This window comes from Oncorhynchus gorbuscha, linkage group LG04 (assembly GCF_021184085.1).
Source record: "Oncorhynchus gorbuscha isolate QuinsamMale2020 ecotype Even-year linkage group LG04, OgorEven_v1.0, whole genome shotgun sequence".
Taxonomy (NCBI): Eukaryota; Metazoa; Chordata; class Actinopteri; order Salmoniformes; family Salmonidae; genus Oncorhynchus; species Oncorhynchus gorbuscha.
This window is the reverse complement of record NC_060176.1, coordinates 42,920,620-42,943,948: the sequence shown is the minus strand read 5'-3', so window position 1 is coordinate 42,943,948 and position 23,329 is coordinate 42,920,620. Positions and strand designations below refer to the sequence as shown.

The following is a 23,329-nucleotide window of genomic DNA, read 5'->3' as shown; positions in this document are numbered from 1 at the left end:
ATGTTGATTTTCGACTAGTTTTACTGTGGATATAGATACTTTTGTACCCGTTTCCTCCAGCATCTTCACAAGGTCCTTTGCTGTTGTTCTGGGATCAATTTGCACTTTTCGCACCAAAGTACGTTCATCTCTAGGAGACAGTCTCCTTCCTGAGCGGTATGACAGCTGCGTGGTCCCATGGTCTTTATACTTGCGTACTATTATTTGTACAGCTGAACGTGGTACCTCATCGGAGGATGAATCAGACTTGTGGAGGTCTACAATTTATTTTTTGAGGTCTTGGCTGATTTCTTTTGATGTTCCCATGATGTCAAGCAAAGAGGTAGGCCTTGAAATACATCCACAGGTACACCTCCAATTGACTCAAATTATGTCAAATTAGCCTATCAGAAGCTTCTAAAGCCATGACACCATTTTCTGGAATTTTCCAAGCTGTTTAAAGGCAGTCAATTTAGTGTATGTAAACTTCTAATCCACTGGAATTGTGATACAGTGAATTATAAGTGAAATAATCCATCTGTAAACAATTGGAAAAATGAATTGTGTCATGTACAAAGTACATGAGATGATATTCATCATATTCAAAGGAAAGGAGCAATCTGCAGTTGTTTCAATAATTTTTGTACTTATAAATTAATATATACCCATTTATTCTTGAAGAATAGAATTTATAAAAGCCTCATGAGCTAGTTAACTGTCATTCCCCATCAGAACCCAAAATATTAAGTTGTTTTACTCCAATGTTTGTAAGCACCCTACATTTAAACACTATACAGCCTCAAACCATGTTTAAAACTATCATTTTAATATCATGGATGGTCAGTCCTTCCGGTATCCATAGCTCAGATTGAAACAGAGAAATTAAAGGACCAAAGTTCTCATGAGACTACAAAGGGTAAGATGCTACTTAAAAATATATTGAATAGAAGGAAATGTAATGTTCACCATATGATGTTCATGTGAAATACATTTGTTCATGTGACTTTTGAATTGATAAACTATGTGACTATACAAGCTGGTATTGTTTATTTGATTTAATAAAGGGTCTGAACAGCTGATACCAGAGAAAGATCTTTAGGATTAAAAAAAATACACTATTATTCCTCTCTACTAGATGAACCAGTTGTCATGGTTAAGTACACATGAAATGTGCAGAGGTCAAATATGGTTTTGAATACCATAAATGGACTGCTGCTAAACACAAAGGCACATACACATTCATATGGTTTATTTAACCAGTCAACATCCACTTGGTGTTCTCAAACTTGCTGAAGATCTCATCTCTGTTAAGGTTGGACTCGCTTAGTTTCAATTTGTGTTCAGACTAGTGTTTCACGTTGATAAATGTAACCATATCTTTATCACTGAGCTTGTTCTGATCCTAGCCACTCTCACCAGGCTACAAAAGAGACTTTTGACCCAGACATGTCTTCATTGACAGAAGTCCCATTAATACTCTGACACACTACTCACACTTGTCAAGCAATGCACTGTGTTCAAATGAAATCAGCTGGGAAAATGCTGTTAAATACACTAATTGTATATAACAATTTAGTGAAAAGAAACTACTAGAAATAACATGTAATTCACATGACTGTCTGCTCACATGGGGTCAACCAGATCAACTACCACGCTCTAGTGGACAAACATTGCAGCGGGGAGGTAAATGATTGATTACCTTGTCTGACTGTAGCAAAGGATTTGACAAGTAACACTCCAAAATGAATAACCCCATAATTTTCAGAGTTCAGTCATACATGGAATGCAAGTTCAAATTGTATTACTTAGAGTAATAACATTTTGACAATCATGCACAGACTTACTGGGGTTGTTGTTTCAATACGCAAAAGGGCTGTATTCGTCCAGATTTATGGGCGAGAAGCTGTAATAGATATACCTCTCATAATGTCTGTTTTACAATAAGTGTGGATACCTTTATTTCCATCATCAAATGAGTTACACCCACCATTCCAGCATTCCAGAAACTGGACACTCATGAGCTCATGAGCCAGCGACAGATATTTCCCAATAGACATTCCAACAGTTGCTAAACACAATCAATGCCATACATTTCTTTCCAACAATGAAATGCTTTATGGTTGATTGAGTGTGCTACGTTTCTTGTGATGCAAAAGTGAAGATTTTGATACCCTGTAATTGAGACCACCCAAATGTGTTTATTTTAACTCATGAAATTCATGAACAAAGTCACAAGAAATTTAGAGTAGTTTGAGTATATAAAGACCCACAGTGGGAGAAACAGTTACTGCATTAGAACAGAGCAAGAATTATTTTTCACATGACATTTTATTCCCTTCAACTGGATAATCTGCTGGACCGGCACAGTCTACCACGAACAGTCAAATTTTACCACAGCTCTCTAGGGTTGTACAATTTTATTTCTTCTTAGGAGAAATCTGTACATTGAGGTTCTGGCCTTCAGTGTTTCACATACATATAATATTAGGACAATGCGACAGACCGTAAGCACACTGAAGGATCAGGAGCAGTTTCGCTCTTTACTCAAAGCTGGACAGGAAGGTCAACACAATCTCCTTCAGTTTGGCGTCAGCTGTCGGTGAGATCATACCATCGGTCCTGGAATAAAAACGAGTCTCATTACTTCAGATTAAATTCATATCAACCTTCATAATGATTAACGTCAGCCATAGATTTTTACCGATTACTCAGACGGTCCCGTTACCTGATGGTGGTGAGCAGGTCCTGGTGCTGGCTGAGGACGTGTACAAGGAAGGCCTTCTCAAACCTGGTGATCTTGGAAGGGTCCATCTTGTCCAAGTGACCTCTGACACCAGCATAGATGACTGTCACCTGCTCCTCAATGGCCATGGGGCCTGGGGGAGGGAGAGAAAGTAAAATAAAAATGCATGTCTCCCCAAATTAAGGAGTGGCCCTGGTTGACGACATAAAATGTTAAACTTTATTAGCATGTTGGGTGGTGACACTCACAGTACTGTCCCTGTTTGAGCAACTCAGTGAGGCGGACACCCCTGTTGAGCAGCTGCTGGGTGGCAGCGTCCAGGTCAGAGCCGAACTGGGCAAAGGCAGCCACCTCACGGTACTGGGCCAACTCCAGCTTCATGGTACCAGCCACCTACACACAGTAAAGGACCACAATCGTATTATGGATTTAAGAGACTGATTCCAAGTGAGAAAATACTCTGGGGTAACTGATGAATTTAAAAAAGTTTGTCTGCATTTATCTGACGTATAATATCAGTCCCCTTAAAGCCACAGGTCACACCTGCTTCATGGCCTTGGTCTGGGCAGCCGATCCGACTCTGGACACAGACAGACCCACGTTGATGGCTGGGCGGATACCTTTGTAGAACAACTCAGTCTCCAAGAAGATCTGCAGGGGAGAGAGCACACTTCTGTTTAGGGATTACATTAAACTTTGATAAGTTGACTGGAGGATAAGGCAAGTGGGGACAATAATGATATGACCTCTCCACACTGCACCCACCTGTCCGTCAGTGATAGAGATGACGTTGGTAGGGATGTAGGCAGACACGTCTCCAGCCTGGGTCTCAATGACAGGCAGAGCGGTCAGGGAGCCGCCTCCGAAGTTGTCGTGCATCTTGGCAGCTCTTTCCAGCAGACGGGAGTGTAGGTAGAACACGTCACCGGGGTAGGCCTCGCGACCAGGGGGACGACGCAGCAGCAGGGACATCTGACGGTAGGCTACAGCCTGGAGGGATTTAGGAGGGATGTGAATACAGCAGTTAAACATGGGTAGATTAACAAAGCCTGGTTCCTTTATTTTATCTTCATGAAGCAGCATCACATTCAAGACTTCACTCAGCCCAGACTTCCCCCTTCTCACCTGCTTGGACAAATCATCATAGATGATGAGGCCGTGCTTGCCGTTGTCTCTGAAGAACTCTCCCATGGAGCAGCCAGAGTATGGGGCCAGGTACTGCAGGGGAGCAGCATCAGAGGCTGTAGCAGACACCACAATGGTGTATTTCATAGCATCAGCGTCAGTCAGCCTCTTCACCAGCTGGGCCACAGTAGATCTCTTCTGGCCAATGGCAACGTAGATACAGTACAGCTTCTTCTTCTCATCTTTGCCTTCGTTGAAACGCTTCTGGTTGATAATGGTGTCAATGGCAATAGCAGTTTTGCTGTTAGAATAGAAGAGGGAATTTGTATTAGATTACAGTTCTAGTGTCAGAGTAAGCAAATAATTACTACAAATATAACTGCATGGCTTTAAAGTTGAATGGGAGGCAATAGAAAATGGTTGAAGTGCTGTCTACTACCCTCCACGTAAAGGCAAATTAAGTGTAGATAGAACATTAACAATTGTTTGACACATTGAACATGCAGAGTTGTAATCCCCAAATAGCCCGACTACGGGATAGATGGCACCTGGCCATTTGTTTACCCAGTCTGCCGGTCACCGATGATCAGCTCACGCTGGCCACGGCCAATGGGCACCAGGCTGTCCACGGCCTTGATACCCGTCTGCATGGGCTCCTTCACAGAGATACGGGGGATGATGCCTGGGGCCTTCAGACCCACACGCCTACGGATGCTCGATCCAAGAGGACCCTGAGGGACAAAGAAGGGTTAACGCTATTCTGATCAGACCCGATATGGCCAGACCGCAGTAAACCTGTAGTCACAACCCAAGGACCCTAGATCTGAAAGGATCAGGTGGGAGATCTTTTTATTGTGTGGCATCCAAGATGTTTGGGTATAAAAATACATCTTCATGAATTCTTAAAATGAACTAACGTTATGTTATACTATTACCTATGAATGTTTTCAAGACTGCGTCGACAGACATGGTCTTCCTGTTCCTACCTCATCCTATACAACTACTTCTGTACACCTTTCCTATTCATATACTGTCCATACACAGTGCCTTCAGAATGTATTCATATGCCTCTATTGCCCATTTTGTTGCGTTACCGCCTGAATTCAAAATGGATTAAATAGATTTCACGATCACTCATCCACACAAACAAAAGGGAAAACATGTTTAGAAATGTTGGCAAATTTACAAAAAAATGAAACAGAAATATAATTTACGTAAGTATTCACACCCGAGTCAATAGCTATGGTCACTAGCTGTGTTCAAATACTCATACTAGCTGCACTATGTGTGACGTTAATTGAGTATGTAGTATGGTTATTGGTCATAGTATGCCAAAAGTTCCTGGATGTCATACTAGTCTCCAAAATACAAAGTATACATGCAGTGGACACCATTTCTGTGCTTTTAAGGTCCATAATGCAAATCTTCAGAAAATGAGCGTGGCTTAACATTTTCAGATTTGAAGAAAATATGCAGCCGAAGTCAGAGGAAAGCGTATAGAAATATATTGCTTTAACAAATGTTTATAAAAAAAAAATGTAATAAAATAATTAATTTTCAAATAAGCTACACTACGTTAGCTGACAATTTGTTAGCTACGCTTCCCTTACAAACAGAATATCATTAATGCAGTTGCTTGTATGTACCGGTATGTTATCTAGCAACCTAACGTTAGTTGGCTACTACATCGAACTTGCCAGTATTTTAACTATACGCCATCTAACTACGCACCCAACGTGTAGGGACTTGATTATTCATATAATTCTTAGCGGTATAGTTGTGCATTCTCAATGGACATTGTGAAGTTGTAAGATGTCTTAGTCATTTGTTACGCTAACAAGCTAGCAAGTAGTAACACAGTAACAGCATCAACTTACGGTAGACAAGCGATATGAGTATTCAAACACAGCTAGTTAGAATCTTTGGAAGCAATTACAGCTGTCAGTCTCTGGTTAAGTCTAAACTTTGTACAATAGTTGCACATTTCTTTTAAATTCTTCAAGATCTGCCAAGTCGGTTGTTGATCATTGCTAGACAACCATTTTCAGGTCTTGCCATACATTTTCAAGTCGATTTAAGTCAAAACTGTAACTAGGCCACTCAGGAACATTCAATGTCATCTTGGTAAACAACGCATGTACATTTGTCCTTGTGTTTTAAGTTATTGTCCTGCTGAAAGGTCAATGTGGCTCCCAGTGTCTTGTGGAAAGCAGACTGAACAAGGCTTTCCTATGCATGCATGTATGCATGAGATACATTTGTATGCATGAGAGACACACACACACACACACACACACATATTAAACTCCCAAGACAAGCATACCCATAACATGATGCAGCCACCACCATGCTTGAAAATATGAAGAGTGGTACTCCAGTGCTGTGTTGGATTTACCCCAAACATTACACTTTGTTTTCAGGACAAAGTTCATTTAGTTAAGGCCTCCCAAGTTGTGCAGCAGTCTAAGGCACTGATCAGTGTTAGAGCCGGCACTACAGATCTGAGTTTGATCCCGGGATGTGTAGCAGTCGGCCGTGACCAGAAGACATAAGGTAGCGCACAATTGGCCCAGCATCGTCCGAGTTTTGCCAGCTGGAATATCCTTGTCCCATCACGCTCTAGTGACTCACTGTGGCGTCCGGGGGCATTGAACGCTGGCGTTGGTCGCCAGCTGTACGGTGTTTCCTCAGACATATTGGTGGGCTGACTTCCATGGTTAAAGAGCAGTGCAGCTTGGCCGGGTCATGTTTCAGAGGGCGCATGGTTCTCAACCGCCGGCCCTCCGAGTACGCACGGGAGTTGCAGTGATAGGACAAAACTAACTACCAATTAGATATCACAAAATTGGGGAGAATTTTAAAAATGTATACACTGCTCAAAGAATAAAGGGAACATTAAAACAACACTTCCTAGATCTGAATGAAATATTTACATAGTTGTATGTGCTGACAAAATCACACAAAAATGATCAATGGAAATCAAATTTATCAACCCATGGATTTGGAGTACCACTCAAAATTAAAGTGGAAAACCACACTACAGGCTGATCCAACTTTATCCTTAAATCAAGTCAAAATGAGGCTCAGTAGTGTGTGTGGCCTCCACATGCCTGTATGACCTTCCTACAAAGCCTGGGCATGCTCCTGATGAGGTGGCGGTTGGTCTCCTGAGGGATCTCCTCCCAGACCTGGACAAAAGCATTCGCCAACTCCTGGACAGTCTGTGGTGCAACGTGGCGTTGGTGGATGGAGCGAGACATGTCCCAGATGTGCTCAATTGGATTCAGGTCTGGGGAACGGGTGGGCCAGTCCATAGCATCAATGCCTTCCTCTTGCAGGAACTGCTGACACACTCCAGCCACATGAGGTCTAGCATTGTCTTGAATTAGGAGGAACCCAGGGCCAACCACACCAGCATATGGTCTCACAAGGGGTCTGAGGATCTCAGCCAGGCTACCTCTGGCAAGGACATGGATGGCTGTGCGCCCCCCCCAAAGAAATGCCACCCCACACCATGACTGACCCACCATCAAACCAGTCATGCCAGAGGATGTTGCAGGCAGCAGAAAGTTCTCCACGGCATCTCCAGACTGTCACATGTGCTCAGTGTGAACCTGTTTTCATCTGTGAAGAGCACAGGGCGCCAGTGGCGAATTTGCCAATCTTGGTGTTCTCTGGCAAATGCCAAACGTCCTGCACGGTGTTAGGCTGTAAGCACAACCCCCACCCGTGGACGTCAGGCCCTCATACCACCCTCTTAGAGTCTGTTTCTGACCGTTTGAGCAGACACATGCACATTTGTGGCCTGCTGGAGGTCATTTTGCAGGGCTCTGGCAGTGCTCCTCCTCGCACAAAGGCGGAGGTAGCGGTCCTGCTGCTGGGTTGTTGCCCTCCATGTCTCCTGATGTACTGGCCCTGTCTCCTGGTAGCACCTCCACTACGCTGACAGACACAGCAAACCTTCTTGCCACAGCTCACATTGATGTTCCATCCAGGATGAGCTGCACTACCTGAGCCACTTGTGTGGGTTGTAGACTCAGTCTCATGCTACCACTAGAGTGAAAGCACCGCCAGCATTCAAGTGACCAAAACAGCCAGGAAGCATAGGAACTGAGAAGTTGTCTGTTGTCCCCACCTGCAGAACCACTCCTTTATTGGGGATGTCTTGCTAATTGCCTATCATTTCCACCTGTTGTCTATTCCATTTCCACAACAGCATGTGAAATTTATTGTCAATCAGTGTTTTAATTATTGCTTTATGGTAGCATGTTTTGGAACATTTTTTTATTCTGTACAGGTTCTCTTCTCACCATCATGGAGGTTAGTATTGTGGAGTAATAACTACAACGTTGATCCATCCACAGTTCTATCACAGTTAAACGAACTGCTTTAAACTTCACTATTGGCCTCATTGTGAAATCCCTGAGTGGTTTCTTCCTCTCTGGCAACGGAGTTTGGAAGGACAGCTGTATATTTGCAGTGATTGAGTGTATTAATACACCATCCAAAGTAATTAATACATGCATCATGCTCAAAGGGATATTTAATTTTCACTTATTTAAAAATAAAATAATTAAAAAACAAATCTACCAAGTGGTTTCCTTTGCAAGGCATTGGAAAATCTCCCTGGTCTTTGTGGTTGAGACTGTTTGAAATTCACTGCCCGACTGAGTGAATGTACAGATATTTGTTTGTGTTGGGTACAGAGAGTAAAAAAATAATGTTAAACACTATTGCATAGAGTCAATGCAACTAAAGATATATTTTTTTACTGCTGAACTTATTTAGGCTTGCCATAACAGGGTTGAATACTCATTACTCAAGACATAAGCTTTACATTTTTAATTGATTTGTAAAACATTTGACATTATGGGGCATCGTCTGTAGGCCAGTGACTTTTTTTAATTATGTAAAAAAAATTGTACATTCAGGCTGTAACAAAATGTGGAAAAAGTAATGGTGTGTGAATACTTTGAAGGCACTAAATCCATCGATTCCAGACTGACATAGTTGTTTCTGATCTTTAATTTTAGGGATTTGTGTATATTGTTAGGTATTAGTGCACTGTTGGAGCTAGAAACATAAGCATTTCGTGGCACCTGCAATAATATCTGCAATATGTGTACACGACCAATAATATTTGATGAATAACAATTAACTACATAAATCTGCCCTCACCTTTCCGTCGATGGCATTGCCCAGAGCGTCCACCACACGACCCAGCAGCTCCACACCCACTGGCACGTCCACGATGGCACCAGTCCTCTTCACAATGTCACCCTCTTTGATCAGCTTGTCATTACCGAACACCACAACACCAACATTGTCAGGCTCCAAGTTCAGAGACATACCCTAGAAAAGAGGAAAGATGTCTCGTTAAAATATACCAATTGACGACAGTAGTAGATGGAAAAGCTTAATCTGTTAAGTTTAAAAATGGTTAAGTTCAGATTCATAAATTTCTCCTAGATCTGCACCTTGAGCCCAGAGGAGAACTCCACCATCTCCTCAGCCTGAACATTCCTGAGACCATACACTCTGGCGATACCGTCACCAATGGACAGCACACGACCAGTCTCTTCCAGATCAGCACTAGTGTCAGCACCCAGGATCTTCTCCTCCAGGATGGAGGACACCTCGGCTGTGCCTAAAATTAAAAAAGAAACACATAAAACATAAGTTTACATTAAAACTGGTTGAGCTGCCCAGTGACACAAGCCTACCAGACATGCTAAATTAATTATATGCGCACTTTGAGGCAAGCAACACTGAAGCATGCATGGGAGCAGCAGCTGTTCCAGATGCTGTGTGATTATGCTCGCCGTAGCCTATGTGAGAAAGACCTTTAAACAACCCTAGACCAACTCCAATTTGCATACCGCCCAAACAGATCCACAGATGACGCAGTCTCTGGCACTCAACACTGCCCTTTCCCACATTGAACGCTGAGCTTTAGTCAACACCATAGCACCCTCAAAAGCTCATCACTAAGCTAAGGACCCTGGGACTAAACACGTCCCTCTGCAACAGGATCCTGGACTTTGACGGGCCGCCCCCAGGTGGTAAGGATACGCAACACCACATCTGCCACGCTGATCATCAACACTGAGGCCCCTCAGGGGTGCATGCTTAGTCCACTCCTGTACTCTGTTCACCCATGACTGTTTGGCAAAGCACTACTCCAACACCATTATTAAGTTTTCCGACGACAACAGTGCCTGATCACCGACAACGATGAGACAGCCTATAGAAAGGAGGTCAGAGACCTGGAAGTGCGGTACCAGAACAGCCTCTCACTCAATGTGATAAAGACAAAGGAGATGATTGTGGACTACAGGTAAATGAGGGCCAAGCACACCCCCACTCATTGATGGGGCTGTAGTGGAGCAGGTTGAGAGCATCAAGTCCAAGCAAACCAAAACAGTTGTAAAGAGAGCATGACAACACCTATTCCCTCTTAGGAGACTGAAAAGATTGGGCGTGGGTCCTTAAAAAGTCATACAGCTGCACCGTCGACAGCATTCTGACCAGTTGCATCACCGCCCTGTATGGCATGTTCTCAGCCACGCTGGTTTATCATCTATGCATAGTCACTAACTCCACCTACATGTAGATATTAGACTAACCTGTAAGCCCCGCACATTGAGTCAGTACCTGTACCCCCTGTATATAGCCTCGTTATTGTTGTTCTTTTATGCTTTAGTTTATTTTGTAAATATTTTTCTTTAAACTGCAATTTTGGTTAAGGGCTTGTAAGTAATAATTTCATGGTAAGGTCTACACCTGCTGTACTCGGCACATGTGACAAATAAGAAAGAGTCATCTCAGTTTATACAGGGGAAAATTAAGATAGCAACATTATGTTTTTGTTTTCAAATGTCATCTAAACCTAAGTGCCCAGCTCATAACAAGTGAAACTTGTGGCAAAACTGGATTTCTGATCCAAGAACAGAAGGTCATTCCTTGAGTCCCCATTCTCTCTATACTTACCGGTCTTCGCAGCAAGACATGGTCTATGTGTGTGGAGGTGATTCACTCCTACGCAGGCGGCGGCAACATTTTTGGACACCTACAATTAATAAAATCATGATCGGTTGTTAAAAACAAGTGTAATTGAACCGCACAGAAATTGCACAATAAACTGGAATACGTTACAAACAAAACATGGCATAAGCGCTAGGCGTTAGCCCAAGTAACGTTAGCTATTAGCTAGCTAGGTTGTGCGCAAGTAGTCCTCCTTTGACAGCTGGCCTATGAAAAATATAAATCACACTAAGCAACCAATAAAAAAATAAGAAAATCGACCTTTTCAAAGCGTAGGCTAGACACTACAGCTAAATATACTTACAGAATGTTGTAGTATGTGCGCGCGAATGGAGCATTCAGCATGTAAAGCGATTCTGACCTTCAGAAATGAGCTAACTAGCTGATAGCATGCTAACCTAGTCAGCTTGCTAGCACAGCCATTTTATATGGGGCCGTATAGTGTTAGTTCAAGTGCGCATAAGCGCGTTCAACGTGCAAATCTAAACGAAATGTGAAATGAACGAGTTATAAAAACAGCAAACCTAGCAAATTAACGTTACCAAATAAATATCAAGACGATACGTCGAGTGACATACGTGTCCTTTCTTGGACATATAGTTCTGGGACGAGCGCGTGAAGGTGGCGGCCTGTATGTACCCTTCACATATCCACTGCATTCACAATGACATTTTAAATCGTGCAATACTAAATGTCCTCTATTCAACATCCAAATCAATGCAATACTCACAAATCCAGCACGTCTGGGCAGGCTCCTGGCCAGAGCCGCTGCAACTCGCACAGATAACATTTCGAATGGTACTTGTCCTCCACCACCTGCAAAGACCAGCTAGCTGTACTTGGAGGGTGTGCGAATGGCCGAAAACGAACCCCTTCTTCTTCTTTTTATGTCATCCGTGATGACAGGCTGTCATTTCAAAGCATTACTGCCATCTACTGCAGCGGAGTGCACTTATCTATGAATTAACTCTGGCTGAAAAAACATTCTACAGGTATTATGGCACAACCTAGTGGCTATTTGTGGTACTTTACATTTCCTAAATGTTCCTTTAGAAAACACCGAGCCATCGACGCTTTGTCACCGAAGCAGCTGCCTGCCAGCACAGTGCTTGCTAGATCCGCTTGAATGTAGAAATATTGAAACGGATCATCCGCATGGGCTATTTGTCTCTCCAAAAACCCAGCGGCAAGAAAAGGATCCAAGGATGGTTTTAGTGCATGTCGGATATCTGGTTCTTCCTGTATTTGGCTCAGTAAGAAATAGAGGTATTTATATTTATTAATCTTTAACACTTATATGTCATGTGCTATGTTCATCTTAATTCCACTGGAGCTGCTCGCAAATCTCTTTAGAATCCATTCCAACGTGTTGTTGACGAGCGTTACATTTTATTAACAATTGCAAGACCATACTACACATCTTGGTAGTATGGGTCTGGTCCTATTTGCCTAAATATATATATATATTCCCCCCTTCTCAAATCGAGATGTAGATAACACTAGCTGTTGACAGCTAACTACTGTAGCTAGTTAGCGCGTGGACCAATGCTATTTAGCTAATGCTAGCTAAACGTTTCGCTATTTTTGGACATTATATATTGTAGCTAGCTAGTCAGTTCTATTTTAAGAAATACTTTACCAAGTAACGTTAATGGCAGTGGTGTAATGTCAGACCACAGAGAGTAATGCGTGAAACATGTTTGAAGGTTAGCTAGCTAGCGCGTTCTCTGCAGGTTAGGTTACTGGATAACCTATTTAATCCCAGGATGATGTCATTTGGAGATCATTTTTACTGCTTGCCGAGAGGGTTTTGCGACAAATTCAATTAGCTACGGTAATCTATAGAATTTGTATATCACAACTATAGTAGTTTACAAACAGGGACAATTGACATATCAAATTTTCAAAGCTCTTTTAATTAACACGTCGTATGTTGTTTTTTCCAATATTTAAAGCAAGCTATCCACCAGGTGATTTTGCACAAGTCATTTCACGTTGATTCAATACCAAAACATACCGTTTCATAAACCATTTAGGCTACAGTGTAGAGTATAAACTAAATTCATACACTGGCATCAATGATTTCACATTGTGCTTTTTATTTCTGTTCTTATTTCCTGTTTCATAGTATCGAGGCTGGCTCTACATTCTGCATTTATCAGATCTTTGTCGTCCCCCCCATTCTGTAGCTAATGATCATCTGCTGCTGTGTGGTGTGGCGTGGCCTGTTCTCTGTATTTAGCTGTATTGTGAATCCCTTCTTCATTTCCTATTTCCATCAGAAGACATTGCTATTATTTTTGTTTAAACGCCCCCAAGAATGTACCATTCATCCACAATTCATTGTTGTGAAAAAAATGCTAACACCTGTTGTCTCTTTCTGTGAAGTAGCTGTATTGTTAACCCATTTTTAGCTCTTTTAGAGAATCAAATAAATGTAATTGTGTACCGCCCATCCAGTCTTGATATACAACATGCTGTAAATTCCTGTAAAGTGGATACATTTTGCAATTGTTTCGATTTCTGCACTGCTTTACTGAAGACCAGAATTTGGCAAATTTTCTCCATGGAAAGTGCATTGTACAAATGTGGCTAAGTAATGGTAGCAAATTCTCCTATTGGCATTCTTCCATGACATGTAGAACCCATACTTTTTAATATTATGACACACACACAATTAGGATTATCCCTAGTGTGGTCATCTGAGTGATTAAAAAATGGACAACACATCAAAATGGATTAAATACTGGTACACTGTACCTCTTCCCAACAACCTGTCATAACCGTCTCGATTTGTGTAACACTTTGTTCTTCTTGAGAAGGAGCAAAAAAACAAATTCTATAAGTAGTAGATACTCACTGGTGGTTAATCACTTCCTAATGATCCTCCAAAAAAAAAAGTGCAAAATGCTATCCATTTCACAGGGATGCCTATCTCCTGCACTGCTACAGTAAATCCTCTTGTTGAGTAATAACGTCTTGTATTGTTTGGTTGTGGTCGCTCTTTACCCTTTGTTCTGGTAATAGTACTTTCAATGCATGGTCATGTTATGATTCATATGATTTAATTTTTAATTTTTACATTGAATAGTAAATTCCAATGTAATTTTTCTGTGGTAAAGATGTACCCTAATGTACTGTGCTGTAGCCAACCACATCTGCTCATTGGATGCTGCTTTTGTTCTTTTTAACCCTTTCATGGAGCATGGTGAGCCTTGCCTTCAGTCTATGTTGTTTATTTTTGTTGCATGGTATTGATATTATTATTATTACAACAACCAAAACACAAATTCCACATATACTAATATTTTCCAATAAAGAATATAGTATTTTTCCTAACCTTCAGTGTGCTTCTTGCTGATTTCCATTTGTTGTCTTTATCCCTCCCCTCGTCCCTACCTGCCCACCTCCACCTCACCCACCTCTCCCGCTGTGACAAAGATAGACGATTTCCTTGCATTTCCCATCACAAGGCCTGAATGAGTCTATCCCCTGTCATTCGTGGTGATTCTACTAAGACAATTGAAAGTGCAGTGCGCCTCTGATCCTTGGATCAAATGCTAATTTAGCAGGCCCAACTCATTCTCATTCATTAGTGACTGGTTATGAGCTGAATGTGATATTTTTAAAAACCCACCACCACAATTGGATGTTTCTGAAAGTTGTCAAGACTAGACTAATTACTATTTTCCTAGGCATTTTATAGCCCTGCACCTTCAAATCCACTCCCAACGTAATGATCCAAATGCAATGTAGATATTTGCCCGTTTCTCAACTGTAGGGGTTTCAACTGTTTTCATCTGAATGTGTTATCCACTCTTACACAAACACTTTAGTATGTTCATATTAGAAAAGAGCCTAGCAACTGAAGGTGACACAAAGGACTAGATGTAGGTTCGCCCTAAAATGTTGGTGCTAGGCTGCGTATATCTCAGTGGGTAGATTTAGTTTGATGGTCTTTTTCCATGATTTCTCTTGCTGCTTGAGTCCAAACTAAAATTTGCCACCATGGAAAGAAAATCACAGACTATGAAGTCTTGTCCTATGAATTGTGTTCTCCCCTTTCAAATATATTTTGTCATATTGGCATCAATGTCACAATGTAGCCTAGACCTACTTCACGTAAATTGAAAGCCATTCCTTTTCACAATCAATGCTATTTCCATTAGAATTGTCAGTCCTGTCTATCCACATATATTTACACACACACACAGTATTAAAACCAAGACAGTACATTGGTAGCATCTGGTTCTCCCTCTCGAGCCTCAACAGCAGCCTGTTCTCTTCAGCTGCCAAATAGCTGTGGTTAAGAAGAGGGAAAAAGTACTGAGATGGCATGCAATGCATTCAAGCTATTTCCCCTGAACCAAGGAATCTACATATGGGAAAGCTTCGGGTAGCACTGTGTTTCTGAGTGACAGAAAGAGATATAGGCCGTATGTAAATTGATACTGATTTCTGGTTGGAGATAAAGCCTACAACGTATTTGTCTATGTAGCTTTAACATTTTGCTGATAGAGACATTTGGGTAGTGATACACTTATTTTAATTTAACCTTTATTTAACTGGGCAAGTCAGTTAAGAACATTCTTATTTACAATGACCGCATGCCCCGGCCAAACCCTAACGACGCCGGGCCAATTGTGCGCCGCCCTACGGGACTCCCAATCACAGCAGGTTGTGATACAGCCTGGAATCAAACCGGGGTCTGTAGTGACGCCTCTAGCACTGAGATGAAGTACCTTAGAGCGCTGTGCCACTCGGGAGCCCAACATAAACATTCACAGTGTTGTTGTACTATATGATACAGCCTTGTGTTACCCACAGTTCAACAGGTGAGAACGTTCTCAGAAAAAGGTCTCACTCGCAGCAGTCATCACATTGGTAAAATCCTCAGTGATTTATAATGGAGAAACAGTTATGTTACAATAAAAAAAACTCTTAGGAATAGATGTTCTGTTTTCTTTGTCCTGTGGATTAGTGGTTGATCAGCAGGATGTCACACAGTAGATCTAGAAACACTTCTGACAGCAGTTGTGCACTTCTATCAAACGGATTCAAGGTTGTTCTCATATATTACACACAGCCTAATTTGGAAACCACTTGAATACACAATTTTAAATGCACAGTCCTGGCTGCGCCCATTGCCGAAGAGTCAGATGCCCAGAGGTGAGAATCCAAACAGAGGGTCAAAATGTGACATGATGCCATAAAAGACCATTCATGTTTGGAGAAATTAACATTTTCCATGCCGATTGAATGTGTTGCTTCACCATAGGTAAGATTTAGGGCTTTTGTAAAGATCATCCTACAGAAACACAATTACACACACACTCCACGTCTCATACACAATTCATTCTAACCTACCGTTTCTCTCAGGTGTCTAACTCCCTCTTGATGTTTCCACAGGATCCCTCTTTAACCGGCAGCAGCATAGCCATGCTACCTCTTGCCGGCACTTCCAGCTAGGCCCCCATGTCCCGCTGCCCATTGACTTCCCCATGCCCCACCCAGGTCAGCCCCAGTCGGGCATAAACCCCCACCTGGCTCCCTCTGGCCACCAGCATCCTCCCCAGCTCCACTCGCCCCTCAACCCCTTACCCCCCCACACCCCAGTTCCAGGACCTCTTGGTCCCCCCTTTCCTACCTCAGGCCTTACACCAGCAATACCTCCTCCAACAGCAGATCCTAGAAGCCCAGAACCGCCGCATCATACCACCTACAAGGTATTGGGACTTGGTTTCTGGCTATGCACGCCACTCCCGTAATAACTAGATTACCTCCATAAGTTTTAGAAATGTCATGTTCTGTACAAACAGCTATATTTTGATGCAACCCCCCCAAAATCTGTACAGTTTAATAATGTGCCCCTGGTAAAGGAGTAGTTAACCCCAAAGTTTGGCATGTGTTTTCATACTTCAAAAGTGCTTTTAAGTTGAGTCTACATTTCCATGGCATCTGTGGAACCACACAACAGATTGCGGGGAATGTAATGTGTACAGAAACTTTTGGTTGTCCTGTGTCAGCAGACGCACCCCAGAGAGAATGCCCCACCAGTCCCACAGACTGCGGCTGGGGTACGAGTTTGTTCCTGCCCTCCATGTCCCCCCACAGCCTGTTGGCCAGCAGCCTCGCTACCTGGCCGAAGGCACAGACTGGTAAATAACACACCAGCTTGCGCTCATACAATAGTGTGGCTTCATAGTTAAGTCTAATACATTACTCCTGAACTATGGATAATCTTCATTTCAAATTGGAGTCCCCTCCCACGGGCATGATGTAATCCAATGACAATCAATGTTGAATAGTTGATGGGTCTGTGAAATGGGCCCAGTGTTTAATTTGTTCTTCTCTCTTCTTTCCTCCTGTCCTGTGTGGTTGGTCAGGGACCTGAGTGTGGACGCGGGGCTGCCCCCCCACCAGTACCACATCCGCCCACTGCCCCAGCACTTTCAACACTACCTGACCTCTCCCCGGATGCATCACTTCCCCAGGAACAGCACCTCCACCCAAGTGGTGAGGACATCACAACTACTTTTGTCATGGAATTTAAATGATCAGAATGGACAGTCCCATTTAAAGTGACGTTTCATGATCTGCGCTGCTGGTGTCCTTATTGGCTAAACCACCTGGAGTGTTTGATTTGGTATTCACACCATAGATCATTGGATAGACAGGATTCGGGATGGCAGGCAGGAAGCAGTATGAAATGCAAAGATGTATTCTCAGATGAGTTGAGGAGAATGTATCCAGATTACTCCCTTACTGTCTCTCTGTATGTTCTCTCTAGGTTGTCCATGAGATCAGAAACTACCCGTATCCTCAGTTACACCTGCTGGCCCTGCAGGGCCTCAACCCCTCCCGCCATGCATCCGCTGTGAGAGAGAGCTACGAGGTGCAGTCATCCCAGTCACAAGGCCAAGTCCCATCAACCCCGTCACACTATCACCCCCTCACACATACACTCTCACCTCTCACACATCCGTCCCTGCCTCTGTGTGTCCAATGCTGTGGACAGCCTCATGTGGGACTGATCTTCTAATTTCCGCTAGCTCTGTGCTCCAGATGCTTCCGAATCAAAAAAATAACATTGTTTTATGTTTATTTTTTTATCGTACTGAAAGAAGATAGTTAATGGTCTTTCCCCAAATGTTGCCTGTAGGAGCTACTGCAGCTGGAGGACAGGTTGGGCAGTGTGAACCGAGGGGCCATCCAGACCACTATTGAAAGGTTCACCTTCCCTCACAAATACAAGAAGGTAAGACTATGCCCTCATAAGTGGTGTCGGTAACGGATGTACTGCGGTAGTAAATATAATAGAGTACCATAGAGTAGAATGACACAGATGAACATTGCCATCTCATTTTAGGTTATTGTTAGCCACATTATCTCTCCAAAGAATACTGTCTGCTTCCACTCCAAACAGACTTATCCAGACTATCTGCTCTGGGGTGTACCCAATTTTAAGACCAAGGATGACTAATCTTGTAGGTGAAAGGACCAATTATTATAAAGCTGTGCAAGTCTGATTTGAATCTACTGTACAGTAATGTGAAGGAATCATAAGCATGACATTTAAAGGATCCAATGAGACAGGAACCCAAAGGCACTTTATAAATTGTGTCTTCTGCAGCATACTGTATGCCGTGTTAGGACGATGGTTCTGAACAGGGTTCTTCAGGACAGCCGTTAGTCATATATCAGAACTACACTATGAGGACTTCAACCATAACTATTTTCATGTGAACTATCGATACTTTGCGAATTAAAATGAGAGATTCATTTGCCAATGGTAATTGTGGCTGTTGTTGTATATTCTTCTATTTTCCAGAGAATACCCCAGGACCTGAAGCTAGGGCTGGAGGATGAGGAACTGGATACAGATGAGAAGTGTACTATCTGTCTATCAATGCTGGAGGATGGAGAGGATGTCAGGTGGGTCTAGTCAAAATGCTAATGAACATTTGGTGTCATGGAAGGTTTGGTGCCAACACAGAGTACAGTATGCAGATCTCTGTGTATCTATGGTCATTTGTATTAACACTCTTCGACATCTTCCTCCACCAACAGGAGATTACCCTGCATGCACCTCTTCCACCAGGCGTGTGTTGACCAATGGCTGGCCACCAGTAGGAAATGCCCCATATGCCGGGTGGACATTGAGACCCAGTTGACGCCAGACAGCTGATACCTCTTCTCCCTGCCCCTTCCTGTAATACCCCATAGCATCCCTAGGAGGAGCGCTGCCAAACATCCCCCTTCCCACCCGCATCACTTATGAGCCTGCCTTCTGAGCCAGTCAAAGAAGACAATGAAGGGGACGAGGGAGTGGGGGAGGGAGGGATTAAGAAACCACACTGATCACACAATAGAGAAACAAAACAGGCTGATGGATGGAAAGAGGCAGAAGGGTGGCAGAATATACAGACAGGTGCTGGGGCTTGATGGGTCTCCATCGGGTTGTGCACAGTAGCATTTGCTTCTCCATACACCTATTCAAAGATGATTCTCTATCAAACCCCCTAGCATGTGTGTGTATTGTGTTGTGTTGCTGAGGGTTTATATATATAGGTCTATGTTCGACCGCTGATGTGTGTTGGTCTTCCTCCGTGCGATGAAACCCAAACGCTGAGCTTTAACTACAGCACATTGTGTAAAACATGAAAAGATATGAAATCAGTAAGGGAATGTTTCTTGAAATGAGCTTCTATGGCCTAATGCTTATGGTGTAATGGAGTGTAGTAGTCTTGTAATTGATCGCCAGTATTTACAACAGAGTGACCGTGTTGTGTAGCAAGCAAAAATCCCACTTTGAGAAATAAGATGGGGGGGGGGGGAGAGGGAAAATACTCCTATTTAACAAAGGGGAATAGGCTTACAGGCAATGAGGAAGTGCTAGCAATGTACAAAGGCCAAACATTCTGTGGGTTTCCAGTACAGTAGATCTCTGCCATCACAGTGGATGCTAGAGATGCTATCCAGGCATGGCTTCAGTGGTCTGTATTGTGCTGTAGTGGGGCCTCTATAGTCTAGAACAGAGGCCCCAGATATGCATGCTCTATGGCAGGCTTGGGCTGTCTTGTGATTGTGGAGCAGTAGAAAGTCTGCAGTCTCTGCATGTGAACCATAAACAGTATGACTCTCTTACTCATCCATGGAGCAGGATGAAGTTTCCCCTAGACGCTGATCTTTGGTCACTGCTGCGTCTCCCTTCCTAATGATTAAGATTAGGATTGGGGGAGGGGTAAACTGATTTCAAGAACTGCGCTTATGGGCAATTTCTACTCACAGCCTCATCCATAGCACGATCTTGAAGGCTGGGGATGCAGTGTCTGTGTCTTGTCTTGAGAGTGAATACAATGTAATCCTTTTCTAACATATACCAGTACCTTATTGCCTACAGAACAAGCACATGTGAGTTATACAGTGCATAGCAAACAACCTCTGTTTCGGTTCCCTTAATTTCAATCTCAGTTGATCCCGTTGTTCAATACAGGAATACAGCTGGTGTTCCTGGGATATATCCAACTAGTAGGCCTTTGTTCTGTGTCCTAGAATATGTAAGATGGTCCCCCATGATGGTAGTTGTGTATGGTATTGCTAGAACCACTGTAAACTGTTCAGTGATGGAAGCTGTTTCCTCTATATCGTGCATGAATCATGTTGGTGTAGTTCACTTGAACGAGGGTTAAAGGGAGAAAAAGCCATTCGTTTGAAAATACCAAACAATTATTCTTACTATTTACATTTCTTTGATTTGTTTGAATTATTTTCTTCATTTTGGTTTTCTTACTATCAATTTGTTTTGAGCGCTCATGCCAATTTGGACATTGGACCAAGTAAAGCCAAGTCCTTGTCCATTTTTTTTTTTTACAATTGTGAAGACATGGCTCCAATGCTGCAAAAAAACCAACATATTTATTAATGTAGCTTGTGTTTTGTAAATGCACTAAAATATTGGGGTTGCCTGAAGTAGATTTTGGTGGTGTGGGGTCTCCTTGTTCTAGCTTATGCGTCTGTGTTCGTTACACATGTCTTCATGCTTCCTTGTGTACTTTTGGAGGTTGACTTGACTGTGTTGCGTTTTTTATTTTCCTTTGTCCAAACCCTCCATCCAAAAAAACTAGACGGACAAACAAGGAGGGTTGCTACTTCACATAGGATGCTGTGAGTTGAAATGCCTTAAGTATTTAACAATCATAATTTATTACTAACTGTAGCTATTGTGGTGGCATATTTCATGTATTTTCTCTCTTGATTTTGCAATTGAATCAATCTATTTATTTAGAAATAACACAATGTAAAAAAATAATAATAATAATACCTCATTATGCATTGGTTGGTGGGGATGCTTTGCATGCAAGTTGCGTTTTTCATAAGGAGAACATGTAATTTGGAAGGGTGTAATGTGAGCTGTCTCTAGCCAACGTGGTGCTGTTGATCTTGATTTACATTCCATTCAATGTCATATCGAAGATCCCCCCCTGCTTTGATCGAGTGGACAGACTGTGACTAGCTGCAAATGTTTTAGCATGTAAACCTCCTAGCATGGCTATATCCCTTGCTGGCATAGAGGAAATATGATACTCTTTTATTTTTCATATTTATCCCTGATCATTACCAGTTTCTCAGTTTGTTTTCATTTGTTTCGATTTACCTCGTTTGTATATTTCACCATATGTGAATGTTGGGTGTCTCCATTCAGACCATACGTTTCTCTGGCCCAGCTATATTAACTCCTCCCATATGAATGAATAACTCCATTATTAGGTACTTTGTATTTCTGGCAAATGCTGTGTTTGTGTAGTTAGGTGCGAGAGGTGGCTAACATGATAAACTTGAGCTATTGGGTCTTATTTTTTTCTGGTATAATACTCGAGTGTGGTTTTACACCTGGGTATAATAAGCTAACCACCCGTTTTCTGTGTGCATTTTCTTAATAATAACAATTTATTAATCCGACATATATCCGATTGGAATGAAGCTGACTGGTCTTATTTTTTATTTTTCCTGCTGTCACTGGCCTTACCCCATATCTTGGGCCAAGAGTTTTTCCTGGTCAGGAAAAACTCCTGACTTGCCCCCTGTCCTCTACAGACGGTATACTGCGTTAGCGGACAGTAGCCATAGTATTTTAACTCGAGCTGGTGAAGGGGAATGAACAGTATAATCCTAAAGCACAAGCTTTCTAATGCATGTCCTCCTCAGGTTTTCATATGTGTACATGGGCGTAGCTGTAGACGTGTTTAATATGAGGCTGTACCTTCTTGAATATTACAGATGTTTTCTTTGCTGCTGACAAACTGTTGATGAAACTAACCTGCCAGTGATTTAAAGGGAAGTGGCCATCTTTGTACAACACACTGCTGTTTTGCTGTAACTGCGCAATGTGTTATGAGCTGGGGTATTTTCTAGACGAAGTATGTATCAATAATATGAAAAGCAATAGCTAAATGATAATGAAGAATAACATGGATCAGTGAATATTGTGGAAAATCTTTAGATTTACTTTTGGTGGATTTTGTACTGTATTTATTACTAATGATGATGCAAAAAGTTGCATAGCTTAACCCAAACTGTTCTGTCTCCTTTTTTTATTTATTGTCTTGTATATGATCTTTTTGTATGTGTTTTTCAAATAAACTGCCCAAAATGCTGAAAGTACCTGGTTAAGGATTATTCCATTTTTCTAGTAAATACTTAACTTCATGACACAAGAATCGGTACAAATGTTTATAAACACAAAGCAAGTATAAAATCAAAATATCAGCAATAATCCTAACAATTAGGCTAAATGGACACACAGAGCCTGTGCATGAAATACATGTCAACAGTGGTGTATCTAGTCCAGCATGAGTGAATAGAATCACATGTTATGAATATGCTTCTGAGTATCATTTGTTTCTATATAGTTATCACCTATGTTCTCTGTTTATGTTTCACAAAGTTAAATATTAAAACATACAAATACAATTCTGACTGAAAAGTACTCCAGAAACACCCCCCCCACACCACCACCTCCACCAATACATAAATAGCTGGTCCCAAGTCCCTTAAAACCTTTTAAGGATCAGACCCTTTTATCCATTTTTTGCCTAAAATGACATAACAAATCTAACTGCATGTAGCTCAGGACCTGAAGCAAGGATATGCATATTATTGATCCCATTTGAAAGGAAACACTTTGAAGTTTATGGAAATGTGAAATTAATGTAGGATAATATAACACATTAGATCTGGTAAAAGATCATGCAAAAAAAAAACACGTCCATTTTTATTTTTTCCATTATCTTTGAAATGCAATGGAAAGGCCATAATAAATCAGAAACAGAAGGGGTTCAAACTTTAGAAGTTCTGACATTTTAATATAAAAATTGGTTTCATCAGACAAAACTATGCTACATTTTATCTCTTGGTCCCCCAGGATGACAAATCAGA

At 42.0% G+C, this 23,329-nt stretch overlaps 1 protein-coding gene and 1 pseudogene across 1 annotated transcript; one reads left to right on the top strand and one right to left on the bottom strand.

Moving 5' to 3' along the window:
• Nucleotides 1–2,157: 2,157 nt before the first annotated feature.
• LOC124034097 (ATP synthase subunit alpha, mitochondrial-like) lies at nucleotides 2,158–11,776 on the bottom strand. Its single transcript, XM_046346837.1, has 11 exons — nucleotides 11,622–11,776; nucleotides 10,838–10,916; nucleotides 9,325–9,494; nucleotides 9,026–9,199; nucleotides 4,412–4,578; nucleotides 3,848–4,148; nucleotides 3,488–3,712; nucleotides 3,266–3,373; nucleotides 2,971–3,115; nucleotides 2,705–2,855; nucleotides 2,158–2,598 (listed from the first exon to the last, which is right to left on the bottom strand). Exons 1-11 carry the CDS (start codon nucleotides 11,679–11,681, stop codon nucleotides 2,520–2,522), a joined length of 1,659 nt encoding a protein of 552 aa, XP_046202793.1. The 5' UTR covers nucleotides 11,682–11,776; the 3' UTR covers nucleotides 2,158–2,519.
• A 133-nt stretch (nucleotides 11,777–11,909) lies between these two features.
• On the top strand, nucleotides 11,910–22,552 carry LOC124034098 (annotated as a pseudogene).
• Nucleotides 22,553–23,329: the final 777 nt, after the last annotated feature.